The sequence below is a fragment of the Trichomycterus rosablanca genome, chromosome 21 (assembly GCF_030014385.1).
Source record: "Trichomycterus rosablanca isolate fTriRos1 chromosome 21, fTriRos1.hap1, whole genome shotgun sequence".
Taxonomy (NCBI): Eukaryota; Metazoa; Chordata; class Actinopteri; order Siluriformes; family Trichomycteridae; genus Trichomycterus; species Trichomycterus rosablanca.
Genome location: NC_086008.1, coordinates 8,469,270 through 8,495,055, shown reverse-complemented (window position 1 = coordinate 8,495,055; position 25,786 = coordinate 8,469,270). Strand labels below are relative to the sequence as shown.

The 25,786-nt window shown below is 38.1% G+C and overlaps 2 protein-coding genes across 3 annotated transcripts in view; both read left to right on the top strand.

Moving 5' to 3' along the window:
• msh3 (mutS homolog 3 (E. coli)) overlaps nt 1-18,195 on the top strand; it is a 49,083-nt gene extending 30,888 nt beyond the window's left edge. For both annotated transcript variants that reach the window (XM_063017646.1, XM_063017645.1), the window contains exons 21-24: nt 8,516-8,702; nt 15,841-15,967; nt 16,326-16,491; nt 17,879-18,195. In XM_063017646.1, the coding sequence (XP_062873716.1) occupies nt 8,516-8,702; nt 15,841-15,967; nt 16,326-16,491; nt 17,879-17,960 (562 nt within the window). In that variant the 3' untranslated portion in view covers nt 17,961-18,195. The remainder of the gene's footprint in view (nt 1-8,515; nt 8,703-15,840; nt 15,968-16,325; nt 16,492-17,878) is intronic.
• Nucleotides 18,196-22,793: 4,598 nt separating this feature from the next.
• Nucleotides 22,794-25,786, top strand: part of rasgrf2b (Ras protein-specific guanine nucleotide-releasing factor 2b) — a 59,382-nt gene continuing 56,389 nt past the window's right edge. Inside the window, 1 exon segment of the mRNA XM_063017686.1 lies at nt 22,794-23,069. Within this exon segment, the coding sequence (XP_062873756.1) occupies nt 22,794-23,069 (276 nt within the window).

The following is a 25,786-nucleotide window of genomic DNA, read 5'->3' as shown; positions in this document are numbered from 1 at the left end:
TGCTGTTTGAAACTAACAGACATGCTGTCCACTTTATCTTTAATGATTAGGCTGCACCATGCCCTCATATTGTTTTTGTGGATAATATTGTGTGATTTTTCAAGAGTTTGAATTAGCTCTGAGTAAATGAGAAATACATCTACATTTTTTTCTAGTTTTTACTAAGCGTTACAACACGAAGCTCCAAACTGTGTTACATAACCTTATTTTCTATTAAAAGATTTCCAGATCTCTCATGCGCTCTCATCCCTTCTTCAGTTTTTAGTTCTACACCCCCGTTAAACACCTTCCTATCTTCCTATCTCTATCCCCATCTCTATCAAAGAACATTGATTAGTTTGGCCCACATGCTCTTCTTCAGTACAGAATTTCACTTTACTTCCTAAAGGTACCTGCATTCAAAGGTAAGAGCTCAAACTAAATAATAATGCATTGTTCATGAAGCGCATTGAAACACTTACCCTTCCAGCATGTACTTGACATTGCTGTTGAGCTACTGACATTAAAGGTCCATTGTTTCCTTGTTTTCTTATTTTCTGCTCGTAAACTGGCTGGGATGTGGAGGGACAGCCAACAGTTTGAGCTCCAGTGGCCATGACAACAGTTAAAAGACTGAGCAGACTTCCACTTTCAAATGGAATAGTGCAGAAATATAGGAAAGAAAAACATGGCCACTTGTGCAGGTGCTTACACTGACTGACTATATATAAATAGTGCCACATTTCACGACAGTCATTAAATGGCACTCACAAATTGAAAGATAGAATAAATGGAAGCTACAATACAAAACACAGCCTACCTCAATAGTTGAATATAAACCTAGAACGTCCAGCAACGGTGCGAGGCTTCGTCTCAAATATGAAAATACTCGTCTGTGTTTTGACACCCCCCTCCCCCCATCCTCTGCGTCCACAGAATTAGTTGGGAGTTTTCCAAACTCAGTTACCTGAATTGCGTTTTTAGCTGCTTTAGACTTCAACATCTTGGACATTTTGACTAACCGATTGCTAACTGAATTGCCGTAGGATTGCTAGGACCACCTCATATTGCGAATTAACCAGTAAACGTGAGACACTTGAATGCTACGCGAATAAAAAATGTTAAATTGCTAAACACAAACATTAAAGTTTGAATTTCACAGCCAGTTGCATGTTACACAGAAAAAGGCTCATTCTGCGGTCCGTGGCGTGATTTTTCCGGCCGTGAATTAGGTAGGGCCTTATGTATGAAGCATATAGTGACTATATGTAGTGACTTTATGTAGTGTTATGGCTAAAAAGGTCACTTTTCCTGCCTCCCTAAAACAATTACTAATACAGAAAGTGCTACTGATTTAAAATCCAGTTTTATGGAGGCAGAAATATGTTTGTTTTTTGGCTGCACATGGATTTTACACATTGATTGTTCACTAGGGCTGGCCAGTTTGATGTAACCAGCCAAAGACTGCCTGTGGGATGCATTGTGCTGGCTCAGTCCAAAAGTCATCAAACATTCAGAACAAACTTTTGACAATAGGCAATGATGCCAATAATGATAAAAATTAACTATTTACCATAGTTGTTGAAGGTTTTATGCTCACCATGTTCTTCTGCTGTGTTGTTGGGCTGCAAAAGCAGTATACAAACATTTCTATGACCAGAATTATTTAAAAAAACTGTGTTTGCCAGTATAAGTTAAATTGCAGTATTATATATCTTCAAATGAATGTTTGCCTTGGCATGTTTGATATCCTTACTTTGGCACTAGATGTACAAAAGACTCATTTGAAGGTACAGCCCATTGTTCATTCTTTTAAACTCTCCTGTGAATATATACTGGGAATTTTTTTTATTTCTCACAGGTTCTAGAACTTCTATAGTAAGATGGCACCCACAGGCACCCTTTCGCAGCTTTAACAGCTTTTCTTCCTCAGCAATCTGCCCATAAACTCTGTCTTCTCATAGTTCCTAGATCAATCTTCTTTTATAGAATGCTTGTTCTGGCCATGTGCAGTCTCCTGACAGCTTATAAAACTGTCCTGCTTTGGATAGTAAGCTGCCAAAAAAGATTCTTCCCACAGCTTTCAGAACCAACTTTTTTCATACATTTAGTTGCCCCTCATCCCCACAGACACTCTTCTTACAATTTCTAGAACTTTCATCCCTTATGTTGTATTGGCTCTATATACAGGCATTCACCTTACAGCTTTTTATATTTCATCATTTATATGATCTGCTTGCTGTGTCCATGAGCATAACTTTTGTTTAGCTGGAGACATTCTTCCTACATCTGGATTTTTTATATGTAGTGAGCTGCTCTGCCCATAGATTCTCATTTGACATTATATTCTTTAAAATGCAACACCCTGCACATGCAATTAAAATGCATACCAAAATTTAGGGATGACGATGATTGAAGTACTTTTACAGCTGTTCTATAATGCAGAATCTTCTTCTTCTTCCTTGCCCTTTGTCCCATTCGGTTGCGGGGTCGACTCTCGGCGGATCATGATCCGCATCGATTTGGCACAATTTTTACTTCGGATGCCCTTCCTGACACAACCCTCCCTATTTGATCCGGGCTTGGGACCGGCACTACAATGCACTGGTTTGTGCATTTTATCGGCTAGGTGCATATAGGACAATTCCGTGTCTCCAATTAGCCTAGCTGCATGTTTTTGGACTGTGGGAGGAAACCGGAGTACCCGGAGGAAACCCACACAGACACGGGGAGAACATGCAAACTCCGCACAGAAAGGACCTGGACTGCCCCACCTGGGGATCGAACCCAGGACCTTCTTGCTGTGAGGCGACAGTGCTACCCACTTAGCCACCGTGCTGCCCTCTATAATGCAGAATCATTATTGTAATGATTTTAGACTTACAATTGTACCTAGCTCCTTTATTTAGAACTTTTTTTAAATGTAAACTCGGTGTTGCCACCGGTCGGCTGGGCGACATCTGGCAGGCATAATTGGCAGTGCCTGCAGCAGATACTAATTGGCCACTGTATCTGCAGGGTGGGGGCCGGACTGTTTGTGGGTGGGTGGGTGGGTGGGTCTTCATAGACTGTGTAAGGACCGTGATTGGCAGAAGAGACGCCTGTGCAGAATGCAGTGGCGAGAAGAGGAGGGCTGTACACGTGTCGGAAGAGGCGTGTACAGCGACGTGCTCTCCTTGGATGCAATCTGGTATCTCTCAGCAGTGGAAGACAAAAATTGAGCATTAGAATTAAGCATCTTTTGAGTACCTTGAGCATTTGAGCACTTTATATTGTTGACCTTTATGTCCTTTATCTACATTTTTGTGGATACAAAATATCCAGCACTGGATTAATGTCCCTTCTCTGGATACTGATCTAAACTTCTTATTTTATTCTTATCACTGCTGAATTCTTCTCATATTTACATTAACATTACAATATTTAACAAGACACTTTGTCAAAACTTTGCACTCTTACTCTAAGCTTGTAAATTAAATCAGTCTGTCCTTTTATGTTGTTAGTTGTTAGATAAATTGTTTAAGCTCCCTGACAGAAGATAAAGTGGGAAAACTGTCGAGCTCACCACAGAGCTTTTATTTCCTCCAACCTGCTGCTCAGCAACGTTTTTCTGCTGCTGTTCACAGATGAAGCTAATTGCCTCCCCTCCCTGGAGACACAGCTCTTCTAATTAACAGGTGAAAATTGTGCTCAAATGTCAACAAATTAAGTCTTGAAGGTATCAGTGGCCCATGCTGCTCTCTGGACTCGTCCATGCCGAGGAGCACACGATGCTAATTACAGTTGTTCCTTATAACTATAGGATGCAAATCTATGAATTTAAGGGATTAAAGAATTTCAGTTTGCTAAGGCTGGCTAATTTCCTATTATGACTTACAGTTGCAGTTGGAAATATTCAACACCCCCCAAAGGGAAGAAAAATTTATCTTTATCTTTATTAGTTGAATGATACAGAAAATGAATAATAATGTATTTCAGTAGCAGGATATTTTGTTAATACTGCTATGTCATAGTTATTCAACTTTTACAATAGTTATAATATTGCTGGTCTTAAAACCTACTGCCAGTCTGTGTGACCTAAAGTTAGGTTACAACATGATTAATCCTTTGAGACTTAATAACCGCCCTTAATTAGCTTAATCTGTGATGTGTTATATAAACACCCAGAGATTCAGATGTTTCAGATTGTTTACTAAGGAGCTGTCACAAAAACTGAGAGAGGAGATCAATTTATTGCACCAAAGGATAACAGGTATCAAAGAAGACTGAGAAAGCCAAGTATTTAGTAATATCACTAGATCCTCTCTGGATTTTCTTTGAAATTAGATATGGGTAATTATTGGATTATTAGATTTTGTGGGGTGCATGCAAGCTTAAGTACATGATGTCATTACAGCAGAGTGACATTACCAACATTATTAACATTATACATGTTAACAATAAATTCATGTAAATTTTAGTACATAGGCTTAACTTGGCAGTGTCTGCAGCAGACAAAATTGGCCACCGTGTCTGCTGTGTGGGAAAACACCGGACTAAGTGGGTGGGGTCTTTAAATGCTGTGTAATGACCCAGGTTAGCAGACGGAGGTGCCTGTGCAGAGGGGGATGAGCCTCGTGTGCAAATCCACCAAAGCACGGCCAAAAAAGAAGGGGTTAAGGACTGCACACGCATGGGGGCGTGGAGCCGGCAAATATACCCTCCTCGAACAAAATCAGGGATTCTCAGCAGTGGCTACGCTAAATCGAGGAAAAAGGGAGAAAATGCATAAATAAATAGGAAAAAATTTAGTTTATTATTTATACACTGATCAGCCATAATATTAAAATCACCTCGTTGTTTCTACACTCACTGTCCATTTTATCAGCTCCACTTACCATATAGAAGCACTTTGTAGTTCTACAAATACTGACTGTAGTCCATCTGTTTCTCTGCATGCTTTGTTAGCCCCCTTTTATGCTGTTCTTTAATGGTCAGGACTCTCCCAGGACCACTACAGAGCAGGTATTATTTAGATGGTGGATGATTCTCAGCACTGCAGTGACACTGACATGGTGGCGGTGTGTTAGTGTATGTTGTGCTGGTATGAGTGGATAAGACACAGCAGCGCTGCTGGAGTTTTTAAACACCTCACTGTCACTGCTGGACTGAGAATAGTCCAAAAGTAACCAGCCAACAGTGCCCCGTGGGCAGCGTCTTGTGACCACTGATGAAGGTCTAAAAGATGACCAACTCGAACGGCAGCAATAGATGAGCGATCGTCTCTGACTTTACATCTACAAGGTGGACCAACTAGGTAGGCGCGTCTAATAGAGTGGACAGTGAGTGGACACGGTAATTTAAAAACTCCAGCAGCGCTGCTGTGTCTGATCCACTCATACCAGCACAACACACACTAGCGCACCACCACCATGTCAGTGTCACTGCAGTGCTGAGGATGATCCACCACCCAAATAATGCCTACTCTGTGGTGGTCCTGTGGGGGTCCTGACCATTGAAGAACAGGGTGAAAGCAGGCTAAAAAAGGTATGTAAAGAAACAGATGGACTACAGTCAGTAATTGTAGAACTACTGGTAAGTGGAGCTGATAAATTGGACAGTGAGTGTAGAAACAAGGAGGTGGTTTTAATGTTATGGCTGATCAATGTATAATAATTTACCGAAACCATTGTTCATCAAATCTGGGGAGCAGTAACAAGCCAACCTGGATCTGTATTTTAGGTGCTGATTTTTTTTTTTTTTCAAACTGAATCGTGTTCTTGCTTTTTTTATTACATAAATATACATAAAGAATATTTGTACTTATTTATTATATTAGGAACAATAAACTGTTGATTTGTGCTCATTTTATTGCATATAAAAATATATATTTTTATTAAGTACTTCATGTACATGCTGTAGAACTCTCACAATATGCACTTTTCAACTGATTTGGTAGCTAATTTCGAAAAAACTAAATATTTGTTTTGAAACATAATTGTAATGATGATATACACAAATATTCAACATTCTGACACGTCCCTGGTCTGGAAGTTTTTAAGTGGTCGACGTTCACGGATGCACTTCTATTGAATGAACAGCAAGGTTACCAAACACGTTTGCTCTCAATGCTTTCTGGTTGCTATGGAAACAGGAAGTAAAATGGAATATAAAAAATAAATTTTAAAAGCTTTGAAAGGATGACTCTTTTCAAACAAATAAGCTGTCAGCGCACCTCATTGAAAGCTTCCTGGTTTTGTATTACATCTGTTTCTGGACCAGCTGCATTTCCTGGTAAGCATTAGTTTGAGGATTTTTGGAAGGCCGACTCTTGTTGAGTGGTTTTTAAAGTGGAAAATGATGCACCAATGCTAAAATCAAGCAGACCAGTTTCAATGCTATTCTGAAATGTTCAGCACAAATCGATGGTTGCTAGGTATTTTTGGAAATGAAATGTAATAAGAGCATGAACATGCAACATCATTGGCCGAGTGAATGTGTTTGTCCAGTTTCAGTGCATGTCTGCACATTGAAGATGCTTTCATTGTTGGACTGGAGTTTGCATAGACACTTTGACTGGCCTGTGGCTACATACCTCATCACCAGTATCAATATTATCCGCGATTATCAGCCACAGTAGGGCGGCACTGTGGCTTAGTGGGTAGCACTGTCGCCTCACAGCAAGAAGGTCCTGGGTTCGATCCCCAGGTGGGGCGGTCTGGGTCCTTTCTGTGTGGAGTTTGCATGTTCCCCTCGTGTCTGCGTGGGTTTACTCTGGGTGCTCCGGTTTTCTCCCACAGTCCTAAGACATGCAGTCAGGTAAATTGGAGATACTAAATTGTCCATGATTGTGTTCAATATAACCTTGTGTGAACTGATGAACTTTGTGTAATGAGTAACTACCGTTCCTGTCATGAATGTAACCAAAGTGTAAAACATGACGTTAAAATCCTAATAAACAAACAAACAGCCACAGTAGCCTTTCTGTTGGTCTGTACCAGAAACCGTAGACTTTATGTCCTCTGGCATTTGTGCAGTAACCTGTCTGTGGTTCATGATTTGTCCATTCTTGTACTTACAACATCTGCATGACAACCAAGTCATCTGACCATAATGATCCATCCTTTATCAAAGTCATTTAGGTTTTTGTTCCTGATTCTGTCTGCAGTATTTATGTGTACTTAGAATAACTACCATCACTTATTGACATTGACCATGACATTTATAATTCTTAGGCAGAGTAGTGCACATTTTGGGTATGTGTGTGTTGGGTGGCAGCAGTAAAATGTTTAGTGTTTTATTTTATTTTTTTGCTTTGTTTTTTTATAATCAACTTCAGGTAATAATTTGCCTCATATTTTATTAAATAGGATTGCTCCTCTAATGAGCTGTACAGGCAAAGTGGCCTAAACCATGATGCTCCCTCCACAATACAGATTAGTGTTTTTCTCCCTTGCAAATATAAAATGCATTTTTCTCCAATTCTGGTTTTATCTTTCCACAGAATGTTGTCCCATGTTGTCCCCAATAGTGGACACGAACAGGGACTGTTGCCAGTTCTTTGTTTCAGAGATTGTTCTCATATGTCAGAATATATTATGTATATTATTTTTACACATGAGTAGAAGACTGCATTTCTTTTTTTTTTACCAGTACAAATAAGGTAAAATCTAATTTATTAAAATGATATGATCAGGCTGGCTAATTTATAATTATGTTATGGACACCAACCTTCCACTAAATCCCAACTCTTATTACTATAATTGCATTGCTGTATTTCCTTTCATCCTCACTAATGACAAAATTCTACATCTTGCACCTTTATTTCACTTCCAGTGAACAAGTTTAAATCCTTGTTGCTGATTTACTAGCAGTTGAAACAATGTATCTCCAATAAGTGGAATTAAATTGGCTTATATTACTAAATAATTAAGAAATCAAATACTGTGGTGATCAAATTAAGCAATAGATCATTTATATGATTACATGTGGAATAAATTAGGTAGATCTTGCATGCCTCAGTTATTTAGATAATCGAATCAGATTTTGTTACAGCAGTTTCATTAAGGTGCATTTCCAGGATGATTTTTCCCTTTTGTGCAGAAAACAGAATTCATAAAGACCAGGTTTAATGCGTTTGGTGTGGATAAACAGTTGCCTGCATAAAGCCATGTCCTCAGCCCTTAGGGATGAAATGGAACAAGTCAGGCCTTCTCATCAAATGTTAGTGCCTGACCTCACAAATGCTCTTTTAACTGCATGGGTACAAGTTCCCACAAACACACTTCACAGTCTTATTGAAAGCCTGTAGGCTGCCTGAGCTGCAAATTAGTGCCCAGGTCCATATTTGAGAAAAGGATGTTCACCAAGCTTGCCGTCTGGTGTTCACATACTTTTGGTTATATTGTGTATTTAGAACAAAAAGTTGCATCATATGAATTCACTGTATTTTTGTTGTGTTAGCAGTACAGACGGGCTAGAGCCACTGCAATACAAGTGTGCTTTAATAAACATTTTTACTCTTCTAACTTGTTGCACTTACTTTATATCTCCGTAGGATGGGAGCCTCAGACAATATCTCCAGAGGTAGAAGCACATTCATGGAGGAGCTGATGGAGGCCTCAGAGATCCTGTCCCGTGCTACACCGCGGTCTTTGGTAATCCTAGATGAGCTGGGTCGTGGCACCAGCACACACGATGGCATCGCGATCGCCTACGCCACCCTAGAGTTCTTGATCAGAGACGTAAGTCACTGGAGCTTCCCAGCTAGTGAAATGCTTGTGATTATATTAGTTTTGTTTGTGTGCACTCTTCTGGTCAGGAGTGTCAAAATCAATTTCATTTATGGCCACAATCACATTTTGTGTGTCCTCACAGAGAAAACTGAGTTAACACAGTGCTGTGAGTGTATCTATTTTATAGACAACATGAATCACTTTAATGTTGATGCTCCTACAGAATATTGGATTTTTAGGAAGGGTTAGCAGACTATACGTGTTTATGTTCAGGACCACAACAGAAAAGTAGAGACTACAGATTTGAGCCCACACAATGACATCATCAGTGCTCTTGATAGAAACAGAAGTTTCATTATTATTATTCAGAAAACACACAGTCCATCCAGACCATCTGTAAACTTGTGGACTAAAGATAAAACATGAGCAACAGTTGCAAAGACTTGATGGCTGACTTCATGTTTTATAAAGAAGGCATAGGTAGCCCTCACCATCCCAGGTTGGGACCTGGGACTAACTAGCCCTGCTTACTTGTCTAGCAATAGGAAAAAGGGCTGCTCCAAATTGCATAGTGTGTACTACATAGTGTGCCAAAATACTAACACCACTATTTGTAGTGCACTAATTTAACATACTATTAAGTATAGTAGAAATGATAAAATTATAGATCTTACATTTTGTTATGGAACAATGCCAAATAGTAAAAATATAAATAACATATTTGACAGATAAACTGAAATTTAAAAAGATAAACATTGTAAGATAATGTAATAGAATAGAATATACAGTAGAATAGAATGCGTTTATTTGTCATATATACATTTACAGGTGTATAGTAAAGCAATATATTCTCTCTTTGCATATTCCAGCTTGTTTGGAAGTTGGGGTCAGAGCACAGGGCCAGCCATTGTACAGCGCCCCTGGAGCCAAGAGGGTTAAAGCCCTTGCTTAAGGGCCCAAAAGTGACTGCATGGCAGAGCTGGAATTTGAACTCTTAACCTTTAAACTGATAGCCGAAAGATCTACCCACTAGCTACCACTGCCCGTATTTATTTGTCGTTAGCAGTTAGCTAGCAGACCTGTTATTAGGGGAAGTAGTTATTTTAATAAAAGGTCAAAATATTAAGGTGTACCTATGCCAATTTTAAATCATGTTCTTGCCATTAAAATCATAAAAAAATAAATAGTTTATTTTATTAAGACCTGTTCAGGGCTACTTTTGTGCTGAGTAGCTTGTAAACAAACAGCTCATCGTTTGTAGTTTCTTTGTCTGAGGCTTTGATTTTTCCGTATTTACTTTGTCTTGTAGCTGAGTCTCCTGAGTGTTGGCTCCCACTGAATACAGGAGAGACCTCTCTAACAGTCATGCTGCGAAATACACCTGTAACCAGGATACACTAGCTGATGCACACTGGCTGCTGGCTGTTTGAACACCAATCCAATATCAGTTTGTCAGGAGGCTTTATTTGAGAATGATGATTATTGAACAAAGTCAGATTTGGAGCCTGTTGTGTATTGCAATAGTAAATGGTGGGTAAATTTGCAGCCACACTTTGCATTTTATCATAGTGTTATCTTGTAGGACAAGGTGAAAGTAAAAGCATAAAAACAGGACCTGCTTTCACTGTTGATATGGGGGGGTGCTGTGGGTGGTGGATTGGTGTTAGGATTGTCTCCATTGGGTATTGCACATGACTAGATGTGTTTTGAAAGAACCTCTGCTGTATGCACTTTCTTATTTCACACTCATGCTTTTATCCATTCTCTTTGCTGCTTTGCTCCTCTTGGTTTCCCCTGGCTAGTTCAGGTCTACAGTGCTGAGCAGCAGTGATGATCTAACTGGTGTAGCCAATGGTTGTTTTAACAAGGTTGTAGTGTTGCTACTTTTATGAAGTAGATTGTAGGTAGTTTAAATATTTTATCAATTTAATAATGGAATAATAAATTTTATAGGGTACATTGTTTTGGATTTGTTTAACCTATACACATTCTATATTTTTATTAAAGTCACCATTGCTTGTGGAATGAATTTAGACGAATTGCTTCCCCAGTTCCAGACATTAAGAAAAACTTGAACCTAAAGTTTTTGGGGTTATTTCACATCTTCCCCCAATTTTCCTCACAATCTATGCATATCCAATTACACGTTCTCTTTACTGATGTTGACCTCCACTCTGACTGAAGAGAGCCATGACTAACACACGACCCCTCCGGCACATGTGCAGTAGCCGACTGCATCTTTTTACCTGCACGAGGCGAGTTCATATGTGGATCAGCTTTGTATGGAGAGACACACCCTGATCACATCATCCCCCGTCTCAGAGGTTGGAATTGAATCAGTTATGAGGAATCTCTTTCCGCCATCCTTACTTGGAACAACAAGCCAATCGTTATTCATGTAGGCGCCCAGCCTGTCGGTAGCAGAGTTGAGATTCGAACCGACGAGTAGCATGAAACTTAAAATTTAAAAATAAATTTCTCATAATGAAACTTCATCACACAGAATAAAGACATACTTTATATGTAGATTAGTTTAGTTATGCTGGTAGTATCAGTTAGCAAAGACTATAATAAACACTATTATGCTGGTGAGTGTTCTTGGTATAATGATAAATATTTGTGCATAATTTGTACATAAAGGGTTTCTGAATTCAGGTGCTCAACTAGGAATTGCCACTTCTAACAATGTCATGCATTAAACCCCGTACCTCACCACAGTTTTAAAAGCCCTAATCTTTTAGTTACTTTTATCTGTATGGAGCAGTAATATAAACAGAATATAACCAGCATATACTTAAAAGGGGTTAGGGATGTCAATATTTTGTAATAGTAATTGACATTTTGACATTTACAAACAGTAATAGATACAACTGTATGCAAAAGCTTGAGCACTACTAACCATGTAAAACACACATTTAAGATAAGATAAGATGGCTTTTATTTGTCATATATACATATACACATGTACAGTACAATGAAATTCTTTCTTCGCATATCCAGCTTGTTTGGAAACTGGTTTCAGAGCGCAGGGTCAGCCATTGTAAAGCACCCCTGGAGCAGACAGGGTTAAGGGCCTTGATTGAACCGCCAATCTTCCAGTTGATAGCCCAAAGCTCTACCCACTAGACTACCACTGTCCCATTTAAAATAAAAAGAACAACTTTAAAAAAATTCTTTAACTGCTTTTTGTTTAATTAAATTGAAAAATGGCATGTAACTGTTTGAACACTCTACTATCTCAGTACTTAACTCAGTACTCTTTTTGATAGTACTGAGTACTATCAAAAGGAAGACTAAAGGAAGACTTCTAAAGGAAGACAAGCATCAAGGCTGTTCTCTGTTCTAGCACCGAAGTGGTGGAATGAACTTCCTCTGTCTGTCCGAACATCTGAGTCTCTTGCTGTCTTTAAAAAACGATTAAAAACCTTCATCACCTCTTTACTAAACACTTAGGCTGACTTGTACTTATTTACTAACATTTTGTTCCATTCTTTTCCATTTCAAAAAAAAAAAAAAAAAAAAAGGCACTTTGGTTCTAACAGGTTTTAGCAGATTTGTGTTCTTTGACTGTTGTTTTCCTAAACTTGAGAAATGAAATGTTCACTATAGAAGCACTTCTGTAAGTCGCTCTGGATAAGAGCGTCTGCTAAATGCTGAAAATGTAAATGAAAATGTAAATGTAGTTGCAAATGCTTTTGGAGCCAGCAGACAGTGAAGGGAAGTGGAGTCATTTACACTTAACTGGAAACTGGACCACATTTCCAATAGATTCATTCATTCATTCATTCTACCAAACTTTCCTCAATAAGCTGCTTAACTATGAAACATTAAGCATACACTTTCATAGAACATGATTACTGTAGACGAGGAAGATCCAGATAAAGTAGCATAATTCTGTATTTGTTCCTCTTGTTTGACTTTTTGACTCACATTGCTTGTAAAAAAAACTATTGTGCTACGTGAACCACTTTAGATTCAGCACTGGTCTTAATTCATACCTCCACTCAATGTATGTGAAAAGTTTTGCATACAAAACATGCTGACTTTGGATTGGCTACTCAAAATCACTCCTAGGTTTGATTGAGTTCATGTGTGAGTCACCCGAAATGAATTGGCACCCTGGTCAAGCTGTATTCATGTACTGCATGATGAATGAAGGATTAATATCTTTTTTAAAGAATATTTTGTATTGTGGAAGCATTTTAAAATCTAGACTCAGACTATCTCTCTCTCTCTCTCTGTGTGTGTGTGTGTGTGTGTGTGTGTGTGTGTACTGGTTGGCATGGCAACTGGTTCCGCTCTCGACCATTCACCTGTCACCATATATGAGAAAGTTGTGTAAGACTCTTGATGGTGGTACAGTTGACAGTGCCAGTGCTAGCTGTGCACCGACGTGTGCGCTACCTTCTCTGTGCTCTGTCTATAACAGAAAGGCCAGTTGCCATAGCAAAGCTCCGTGCTTGCACATAGAAAACGGAGCTCGCAGGCTCTCAGCTGGCAAGTGGATCTGAAACGAGCAGAGATATGTGTCTGCAAGTGCAGAGAGTGAGGAGGTGGTTTATTTCATTTGCTTTGTTGGAAAAAAGCCACATTGATTCTGTGCTGAACTGGGTAGGGTGCAATCAGCACTGGCACTTCTAAACAGGAAATTGTTGGGCAGGAACTAGAGCCTGACATTCAGTAAGATTTGTACCGTAACCAATATGTCAGTTGGTTTATCGATGTCATTTTTAAAAGTGTTTTTTTTGGCTGGTATTATTGCAGCTACATTGCTAATGCCAAACTCTGAGCGAGCTCGGCTTCTAATATCTGCGTACTGGCAGCTAATTGGAGCAAATGTAGGGTCATAAATTATTATGGTTTTATTTACAAAAGCCACTTGTCAAGTCGCTTGTCATCTTAAGGCTGAAGTACTGCAGCTCCCTTCTGGCAGGTCTTCCTGTGTCCATCATCAGACCTCTAACTAGATCAAAATGCAGCCTCACGCAGGTTTTCTCTACCCAAGCACTACCACATCACCCCACTGCAGTAGTCAACTGAATACACTAATGATGGCCAACAAAGCTAAACTGAACCAACCCATCCACCGTAAAGCACTTATTTACCCTTTAAACTTTAAATCTGGTCCTGATCCATCTCTCAGGACTGTAAGGAGAGCAAAATTTAAACTTGGGATAAAACAGTATAGTTGTTCCTTCATATTCAAGTGTACTACATTTGCAGATTTGTTTATCTGCAGATTTACCATTGATAATTAAATGGGAATTTTTAGGATATTTGCACCATGTGTTTTTAAAAAAAATGAAAAGTCATAAATCCATTTCTGTATTATTTATCTAATTTGACATTTACTATCTTATGTATATATAGAAATTGATTATAAAACCTAATTTCTGTGTAAATTTCAGTGCACAAGTGAACTATGGGCTACGTACTGGCTTTGGGGACACCACCTATTTGTCTTGCGAGTTTTCCCCCACTTACAGCATTACATAAAACAACCCTACAGCAGTTAGCATTACTAGCAAATAAAATAATATAAATAAATGACGGTTGTAAAAGCTAGAAGAATTGCTGTCATACTAAGAAGTCAGGCAGCTGAATTGTAAACAGTTTTTTTAAGTGTTTTTGCTACTGTGCTTTTTAGAACAGTTGGTGAAAGATGACCCAACTATCGAGAGAGCAACATTGTCAGTGTTAAAGGTCATGGGCTTATTGTTACAGCGAACTGCTTTAAATTCTATAAGCAGGGTTACGAAAATGATAAATTCTTAAACTACCCGACCAGGCGAGCCTATAGTGTATTTGCCACATGGTACATCCTTTAATATGGTTTTGCAGACCTGTATTATAATTCCCCAGAAACATACATGTTGATTCCAAACCTCCAGCACTATCCAAAAATTATAATAATAACAATAATACAGTATAATACTCACAATGTCACAAGGATACACATGCTAATATATCCAGTGGTTTTAGTGGCTGGGATGGTTTTGTATAAACATATTCTTGTACACAGTCTGTGCCTGTTGTCTTAAATATTTTTTATTGTTTTATGTTACAAGCTTTTAACATCAAACAGGCACTATAGCTGATACGATTCAGACTTAATGGACTGAGTGCATGCTTTTGTAGCTTTTTGCACCAACATTATGGTTTTTCAGAGAGTTCAGCTTTATGGCTTGAAATAGACAAGCACATTAGCAATATGAAAACATACACTTCACACATGCTATTTCAGAGTCTGCCAGGAAGCTTATTATGCCCATGAATTTAATACATGAGGGAGAAGTGTCAGATTGTGTTTGTAGAGCTAGTGCAGCTAGTATACAACTGCCTTGTTATTTTTATTTAGTACTAACTCTAAACCATAACTTGTAGATACGTTTGAAGCTGCATTGTGTAACTTATGTTAAATATTTATAATAAAAATACTGAAAAGAGGCAGACTGCATTTATGTGTGTGTGTAAGGCTGTAAGTACACACTGCTGTTACGGTACTGACAGCTCCAGAAAGCCTAAAGCGAAGTGTCAATATTTTATCTGATTATTTATTTAAAGACATCCTGGTACTATTAGTTATACATACATGAACTAAAATGGCATGCGTCAACACGTACAGTTTTTGTTATTATGTGGGCCTCTAAAGTATTCAGTTGGCAAACAGGTATATAAAAGTCCAACAAGCTTATAATCAGGTGTCCACATTGCTTTAGCCATATGATCTTTGTGGTCGTTAATGAGTACAAACAATGGAAATAGGGGGAATCAGGGATCCAACAGTGGCAGCTGTTGTGGTAGCAACAGTGGGGATTAAACCAGCAATTTTCAGCAACCTTCTGATCACAAGGAACTGGGTTCAAACCCTACCTCCTTTGACTTTGGTGACTTTGGCATGTTTTCTCTCTGTCTGCCCCAAGTTATAAGTGTGTGGGTAAATGGGTGAGTATGCGGTGCCCAGACTCACTCCATGTATAAAGTGATCAATGAAGAATGGCATGAAATACTTTCTTAGGGTAGCAATTATAGACAAATATACTAATGTTGCATTCTGAAATAAAAAAAAAAGTCTAATAGTCAAATATTTGTAGCATTATTGAGTTAAAGGAGTAAAAATACATTTTTGTTACTGTCTGCATTGTAGATGAAGTGTTTGACCCTGTTTGTGACCCACTACCCTCCACTCTGTGAGCTTGAGAAGCTCTACCCCCAGCATGTTGGCAACTACCACATGGCTTTCCTCCTCAACGAGCCAGAAGCTACATCTGAAGGTACATTTATCACGAGTACGTGTGAAGAAAAAATAGACATGAGATGATGTTATTTTTAGCTGCATGTGAGTTTACAGTTTAATTTTATACCTTCATTATTGTAAATCCTTCAATATATGTAATAAAAAAGTACAGATCACTTTCTGCTGTAATGCTACTTTTATGCTGTTATAGAAACACTGATAAGTTATTTGTATCCTGACATGCATTACAAAGTCACACAAGTCTATTTGTCAGGTGCCCCATTCAAATAGTAAATATCTGCCTGGTATCAACACCGCTAAGGTTGCCAGGTTTTTCCCGTGTAATACTCTTCTTTAAAATCTTCTTTCTTTTGATCAATATCTTTTTAATGCAGAGGAGGTGCAGCCAGAGTCCATCACTTTTCTCTATCAGCTCACAGAAGGAGCAGCAGCTCGGAGCTACGGGCTAAACGTAGCGCGACTGGCTTGTATACCTGAAAGCATCCTCAAAACCGCTGTGCAGAAGTCCAAAGAGCTGGAGGCCATTATCAACCGCCGCAGGTACAGAATGTGGGCGGTAAAGCCTTATGCAAGCTTCTGTACTGCTGTACCACGACTAAACAAAAAAAAATAATAATAACTTAAAGCAAAGCTACATATAATTTTCTTTACTGAAATAATAGTTATCAAGTTAACTTGGTTGCAAGAGTTTTTAGTAGGTTCCTGGTCATTTTATTTAATTAATTATTTATTTTTGTAATCAGTAGATATTAAAAGGTTGACACACCCCTGTTACAATGCCAGCTTTTTTGGGAGGTAAAAAATGAGACCAAGAGGAATAACCTTTAATGTCACCTATAATCTGTACAATTTAATTGAAAAACAAACTGAAATATTTTATGGGGAGGAATAAAAATAATAAAAAAATGATTCAGACAATAAAAAAAGCTCTTAGCTGTCTATGCTTACAGGAAGTAAAATGTACAACTCACAGAATTTGGTCTAGTAATTGCAGTGCATGGGAGTTTAACAGCCAACAAATATAACTCAGTTTTACAGGACCGGGTGCACCACTGCTCTATCATTCTTGGTGATGTTTGATAATTTAGGATATTAATGCCCTTATGGTTTGGTTAACACTACAATAATATAATGTGCATTTGGCATGGCATGAACTAGTCAAAATCAGGATATGCATTACTATGTGTTCTTTGTTTGCTTTTGTAATAATCTCCCACATTTTTACCATCCTACATTTGTTTTTGTCATAGACTGATTGAATTATCTAAATGCAAATATGATCATTACACTAAAGAGCCAAAACAGAACATCAGAGATGAAATGAGTGTTCCCAATGCTGCAGCTCCCAATGCTTTCCCCAGATCATTATCACCCAGTGTATGTGGAGGTGTTTAATGTGTTACATCCCATACTGTTTATTACTAACAATATCTGCATTATCAAAGTTTTCTGTCCATATTATTTTAACTTTTTTATTTTAATATAGTTTTAATTTGAATGTATTTTTTTTCTGGTTATTTTAGGTCTTGGGATGAACCAAGGCTCTGATTGGCAAAAACATAAACATTACCTAAAGCATATGGTATATGTTATACATGCAGCCATTAAATAAAAAAAAGTGTATATATTTATGTAGGTATGCATACACACACACGTTTGAATTCAAGACAAAAGGGATTTGACAGTCATTGCTGTCTCTTTTCTTTGCATTTTTCTACAGTCTCTGGAACCTTTTGTAAAGGTTAAAAGTTCAGTACTTTTAAAGTACTTTTAACCTTTACTTAATTCAAATGTATTGTTTTGGTTTAGTTTATTAAAATGTATTTTCTAATTGTTCTACTGGTTTGTATTTATAGGTATAGTATTTATAATAACTCTTCTTTCAAAACAATACTGACTCCATAATTTTCTTTCTCTCTTACTCCAGGCAAACGGTGAAGCTGCTTTCTGAAGCTTGGAAAATTACTAACAAGGAATCATTGCTTGAGTGGAAAAAGTTCACACTTTAATTGGGGCTAATCCTAATGCTTTTCACAATTATGTATTTGCTGTGACTAATTTTTACAACTGTTAACTGCAACTACCCCTGTCTGAGCATTCACCATCCAGTGCTCTAGCAGGAAATCGATTGTGCTTAATTAAAGGTTCACTTGTGCATAGAGAGTAAAAAACAATGTATAATAGCTATAGTAGTGGTCTATAGAATTGTTAATTATGAAATTAAACATGCTTGGGTTTTTCTAACTCTGACTGGTATTTCCAATTTCTTTCATTGAGGGTGTTGATAAGCTCAAACATATATACATGTAAAAGTCACTTGCAGACAGGTAACATTAAAGGCGAAAAAGGGTGCAGTGTTTGGCCTTCACATGCTGCCAGAACAACTTGCGTGAGCCTTGACGAAGATTCTACAAGTAACTGAAACTGTACTGGAGGTAAATTTAAGAAAATATTTCTTCAGTTGGTGACACTGAATGCCATTTCATGTGATTTACATAATTTAATAATCATTATTCAGTAGCCCATCATGATTTGTGGATATGGAGATCATAAAAGATCTTTTATCAGTATATGTTCTATCATATTGATAGAACATTGGTGGACAGTTTAAGGAATTAGTGGACAGTTTGTTTGCTTTGCTTCTATAGCTTTTTAATGACGTGTTGTTTATTTATTTCATCCTATTAAGAACAAAGTCACAATACATTTCGTTTAAATCTGAAATGGATAAATGCTTTAAAATTATAATAAATAACTAAAACATGGGTGCTCAGGTGCCGGTATCAGTGTAAAAGCCATCATCTGTCATGGTATGAGGATGCATCAGTGCCCACAAAGAGGGTGACTGAGTTATATTGATTCAGAGGCACATATTGGGATTTTAGAACCATTTGCTGCAAGTTGATATATTTTCTCAGGGAATCTAAGGATAATTCAGCAAGACAACGTCAGGTTTTACTCTGCATGCACGACAGCAACGTGGCTTCGTAGATACAGAGTGTGTGTGCTTGACTGACCTGCCTGCAGTCCAGATCTAAGGTTAATTAATAATAATTATTGCATCTAAAACAATAGTAGTTGGTGATTTTTACCTCATTAAAATAATAATAATAAAATTCTGGACCAACCAGTTATAAATAGTTTATTAAGATAAATGTAACCTTATTTTTTATTGTTGCTTTAGTATAAAACAAGTGTTTATGGCATCCTGTTGTCATTGCACAAGGTGAAAGCTGTGAATTATATTGCTCTACACAATTGTGTGAACAGATGGACAGAATGCATGAAGGACATGCCATCCTTGCTACATTTACAGAGGCTTTCTTCTACTGTATTGAGGATACAGATACAAAAACAAGTTTGGAATTCTTTAGAATTATCTGGAATTTGGCGTCCAAAAAAAAGTCATAATGACATATTCAACCTAAACAATTGTTCCTTTATTATTTACAGGCCAGGATGCAAAAGGTTGCTGTACATCAAATCTTAAAAAAAAAAAATAATAAAAAAAAATGCTTTTGTGATTTGCATATCATTATGAGGGAAAAGAAACACTTTACATCTCCAAAATTGCATCCTAACCATAAAGCATGGAGGAGGGTGCATTGTGGTTTTGGTCTGCCTTGATTAGATAAATTATTATATAAATGTTAATTTTAAATTATACTTTTTTTTTTATTCAGAATAACGTGTACAGGGGAACCACTCGAACAGAAAACTGAAATATTAAACAAACTGAAACCTGTACTTTTGTGTAACTTTCTCAAGTGTGCAGCACCGTGGCACAGCTGGTAAATTGTGTTCACAGAGCAAACATAGATTCTAGGGTCCTTTGATCTTCACTGGGCACTGCCTGTGATAAGGTTGGGTTTCCATGGGTTTACAGCAGGTAATCTGGTTTTCTCAGTTCTCAAAAACACGAGGAAAGAACTGGCTGCTTTAGATTTGACCTAGGTATGAGTAAGTAGTGCATGTGAGTATGCGTTGCCCTGACATGAATGTGTGCTCTACCTTGGGTTTATTCATGCCTTGAACCCATATCAGTGAAACGATTCTCAGATTTGATTCTAATGATTTCAGGTATTGCGAACTGAATCGACTCAAGAGACCTAAATTGATTCAGCTTGTATTCACGCGACATAATTGTTTAATAAACTCCTCTAGTAATATTTTACTTTGGGTAAAGCAAAACATATCGTATTTTGTAAATGTATGTCAAAAGTTCAAAATAGTTAGTGACAGCTTTACTGTTTAAGCTACTCTTTACTACTAAGTTGCCATTTGTTTACTGTGAAAATATAAATAATTTAAAGCAATATAAGTTGTATTAAGTTTGACGTCGACGTTCATGGCTAACATATTTTCCTGTTGTTATAATTTATAAGGTGTGCTCGCGTTTTTAATGCCCACCTGAATAAAACACCAAAACAAGGTAAGGTAACAGTATTGTGCACAGTCTCAGAGTTTAGTATCTTTTTTATATATTTATTTTTTAATTAATAAATGGTGCATTAATTATATACAGGTTAATAAAACGCACAAAGCACCACTGTAAATTGTATTTAGTATTTGTTCCATACCACTAATAAAATAATGCTCGTTGTTGCTTGTTCAATTTGAGTAAATGATTTTATTATTATTATTCATTAGGAATTTGACGTCATGTTTTACACAATGTGTTACATTCATGACAGAAAAGGTAGTTACTCAAGATTCATCGGTTTACAAGTTTAATGTCACACAGTCACAGACAATTTTGTATCTCCAATTAACCTTACTGCATGTCATTGGACTGTGGGAGGAAACCAGAGGTCCCAAAGGAAACCCACACAGACACAGGGAGAACATGCAAACTCCACACAGAAAGGACCCAGATCGCCCCACATGGGGATAGATCCCAGGATCTTCTTGCTGTGAGGCGACTGTGCTATCCAGTGCCACTCAAATAATTAGTCAGCGCTAGTTGTAAAGTACATTACGTGTCCAGAAATTTACTAAATACTTACTAAAAGCTACAAGGTTATATCGACACAGTCATAGACAATTTAGCGTCTCCAATTCGCCTCACTTGCATGTCTTTGGACTGTGGGAGGAAACCGGAGCACCCGCAGGAAAACCACACAGACACGGAGAACAGGCAAACTCCACACAGAAAGGACCCGGACCGCCCCACCTGGGGATCGAACCCAAGACCTTCTTGCTGTGAGGCAACAGTGCTACCCACTTAGCCACCGTGCCGGCTGCTTCAGGGACACACAGATGATTGTATGAATGTGTATGTTGTAGGAATCTGCTGGTGTAGATTAAGGTGATTATAAAAATCTGCCTAGTACATAACCATAGATGCTTGTGTATTACTTGTGCTCAAGACTAGATTTTATTGTACGTTGGTGTGCTTGGACTCAGGAGTGATTTAAAGTGGCACATTTACAGCCTTCCTCCACCCAGCAGAGCTAATGTAACGCTTTTATCTAAATTAATGACCAAATGCATTATGTTCCACATTGTTAATGCCACGGCTGAAGTCATCATCAAATAAACTGTTGCTAAATCTTTTAAATTTACTCTTAGGGGTTGCCACAGAAGATCATGTGTCTCCATCTTGCCCTCCCTCACAGCATCCATAAACCTCCTTGGCCTTCCTTGCCTCCTCCTGCCTGACAGGTCCATCCTCAGTGCAATGCCCTTTTTATCATAGCTGTTTAATTATTCATCCTAATCAGGGTCACAGTGTGTATAGCACAACCTGAAAAACACTCAACACAATTTAAAGCATTTATGTTTATAGCATTTAGCAGAAGCTTTTATCCAAGGTGACTTACAATTGCAGCTTATACAATGTAAGCAATTGAAGGTTAACTGTCTTGCTCAAGGGTCCAGTCGTGGTATCTTGGTAGAGGTAGGGGGACCTTCTGATCACTAGTCCAGTGAGCTATCACTGCTCTGTACCAGCTGTTTCAATGTTTCCATTTGTGGGTAAACTTCACACATGATAACAATAGGTAAGGCAGTTGCTTAGGATTCATGTTGCTCTATGGCATCCACTCTATCAAGTTTGCTACTATGCCACTATGTTTTTTATTGAATTAGTGAATCATGTATTCGCAGTAACCTATTAATTTACTTTTAGCAACTGTTTTATCCTGGTCAGGGTTGTGGTTGGTGATAACCCTGGACAGGATACAAGTCCATGGCATCCATGGCAGGGCATCACACACTCACTTATGCATTGGAGCAGCTGGTTTACGTTCTGTATGTTTTGGGAAACAGAAAGAAATTGGATGGTTCTAATGCAGGTTCTAATGCACTGGAGGAGAGTTTGAACCCAAGTCCTCATGACCCTGACGTAAAATGCACCGACGCCAGTTTAATATCGTACCAACCCCTTTATTAATGCTGCTCTGAAACACTGCGCATCGCAGAAGCTGCAGCAGTGACGTAAAGGTGAGAAACGCCCCGCCCTCCGATCTCTCAGCCAATCAGAGGCTCGCCCGACCGCTCAGCCGAAGAGCGCACTGTGCACAGCTAAACATACACTGTCTCTTTAACAAGCTGTTAAATCCGATTAGAGCCGATGTTGCTCCTCTCTGCTGGTTCATGTGCTGGTGTAGGACTATGTTTACGCTGACACTTTGACATGGATCGGAGGGAAAACTCTTATGGATAAAGTTGGATCGGAGTTAAACGGAGCGGCGCGTCTGAGGTTCTGCAAACTTCTCCAGAGCGCGTTTGTTCATTCCCCCTAAAACACAAATACAAGTACAACTGGAAAGTGCGAACCGTTTTTACGGGCATGGTGCTAAAAAGTAGCTGAGATCGGAACCAAACCGACGCGGAGGAAAATGCAGAAGAGCGTTCGCTATAATGAAGGACACGCTTTGTATCTGTCCATGGTGGCGCGCAAAGAGGGCACCAAGCGCGGCTACCTCAGCAAGAAGACCACGGAAAATAGCAAGTGGCATGAAAAGTTTTTCGCCCTACACCAAAATGTGCTCTTCTATTTTGACTCAGAACAGAGTGCCCGACCCTCTGGTATTTATCTTCTCGAAGGATGCACCTGTGAAAGAGTCCCTGCGCCTAAAGTATCAGCTGGAAGCAAAGAGACGCTCGATAAACAGGTGAGTATAACAATCTAGACCTGGATTTTCTCTGGTGGTTAATGTTTCCAGATGTCGCAGCAGTCAGTAACTTTGGGTTAGTTGCCTCGTCTTTACATAAAGTAGGGGAGCAAGAATTGCTTGTCACACAAGGTAGTTGGCACAGTTTTTTGTTTCAGCTACCTTGAGCAAGTTAAAACAGGAATTTTAACATTTGCATCTGTTAAGGTAGTCATAACTTGTTTTTTAACTGTACGTAAATACATTTTGTACCTTTAAATACGTATTTAAAAAATAATTAAAAAGCATAAATGTACACCAAGTACTGTTGGTCCTGCACAGCTCCAGCAATCAGGGTTTGATTCTCGCCCCCAGTTACTGTGTAAGTAACATGTCTCAGGTCCCAATTGTTTTCATGGTACTTTGATTTTCTTCTTACTCAAAAATGTACCAATAGAATAACTGACTATTCTAATCCCCTGCAGTATACTTGCACACTGTCAGGTGCTCTGTACTTATACTCTGTTCACTGTCAGAATTAAAAGGTTACCAAAGATAAATATGTAAATGATAAAAACTTGTTTTTACTAGATAAAATGAATGTATGTATCTTTATGTGTTTATTATTATTATACCTTTAAGAGTATTTGCATGGAACACTATAATGTAAGTTTCATTGCACACAAGTTTGTTTGCAATTAAATTGGCTCCAAGTAGCCTATAAAGATAATGCAATATCACTCATTTGGCTCCTGATGTATGCCTGTATCATATGTGAGCCCTTCTTGACTTACCAGCTTTCAGTAACATCATAATAATGACCTCAGTATAAACAACAGTTTGTGCAAAACAAAAAAAAACAACGAGATTGCTAGAAATAGATTTGTTCACCTCTTGATATTACCAGGACCTTGCATTAAAACTTATGAACTGACATCTGATTTCAATCCAGATGAACAAGCACATTCTAATAACACAAACACCCTGGACAGAGCACTAGTCCATTGCATTTTTTTGACTAAAGTAAATAATCATTTAAGTTTTGATAAAAGTCCTACTAAGTCTGGGTCTGCTTGTCTTCGGTTTAGTCAAAACAAATTCAGAAGACCTTAGAAGAACTGTAGAGATGCAAGACAATCAGTTAACAATCAGGCCAACTGTCTATAAATAAAAGAAAATTTAGGGTTTTGCCTGGGAATTTGTGTCCTACATATATCACATCATAAACAAACAGTGCATTTCCGAAGCAGAAAATGTAAATGTAAAAAGTCAACGTTAAACTTATTGAAGTTTACATTTGTTTTCCTGCAACTGTATGTACCATTTTTGTATATGTTTTTTTTTCTTTGCTGATAGTGTTACATTTGAATAACTCTCATTTAATATTAACGCTTCTCTTGAAGATTACATCATACATTAATCTGTGGTCAGAGAGGGGCATCAGAGGGTTATTGTGCATAAATAACATCAACCTTTGTTTGCGTTTTTTATTATTTTGGGACTGCTCAGCATTAATGAAATGAAAAGCAGCATAATGTCATAATCGTGATAAGTCTGGAGCTGGAGCAGCTCTAGTTTTAGATAGCTTTTTATGTTATCTATGCAATTATATGTGATGTAGGCATTGGCAAGGAAGCCCAATGAATATTTATAGACATTCCAAACTTTAACAGTCATTAGTCTCAATGTGATATCTTTTCATGTAGCCCAAAATCCCTGACATCCCTGGAAGTAATAAAAGTAGATAATTAAGGGGTTTGGGAGAGGTAACTCCTTTTATCGCATCCCTGTGTTGTAATACATGTAAATTATGCATTAACTTGCACACTGTCAAGTGGTCAGAACACTTAAAACTCCAGGTTATAACAGACCCCCACTTTCCTGGGAAGGCATTTTCACAATTTGCTGTATGCCTGTAGGAATTTGTACTCTCTGTCAAAAGAGCAGTTGTGAGGTCAGACACTGACGTTGGACAAGACGGTCTGGCTTACAATTAATGTTTCAGTTCATCCCCAAATTATTTAGTTAAATTAAGGTCATTGTCTTGTGAGTTTCTCCACATCAAATCTGTCAAACCATGTTTTTTAGTCAACACTTATGCACAGTTACACTGGATCCATTAAAAACATACTACTGTACATCACTTTTATAGCCGAGTCTGACCTCTCTCTTCTGCATGAACACAGCTGCTTGTCGACTAGAAGCTTTCTCTTAATCACACACCCACAGACGCCCACACTGCAGCAGCACACACACCGAAATAAATCTAGACAAACCCACAGAGGATTCGAGCTGTTATTCCAGGGTGCTGCACCTTCTGACTAGATTACACAAGGGGAACAGAGTAAAAAACATCATCACAAATAGTTAGAAATAAACATGCAGCGGAGCATAAATGCTCTCAACAGGTGCTTTATTAGCCAAGACACAACATTACAATCATATTGTTTCTGGTATGGTTTCATTTCAGAGTGCTTTTTATTAGCATGTGATTGATCACATTAATTGGAGCAGTTATGATTGTTTAAGTAAAATAGATTGAACCCAGATTTATTTGGGTTCTTCATTTGAGCATTGCTCATTATTATAAGAGCTTAATGATAGCAAATTAGACTTTTTATGTGAAAATAAAATGTACACTTGGGAAACTGCCGAAGTTTGTACGTGAGAGGCGATTAACATCCCTTATTAGAGAAAATAAGCCTATTTGAGGTTGATATGATTGGTGATTTTAGTGT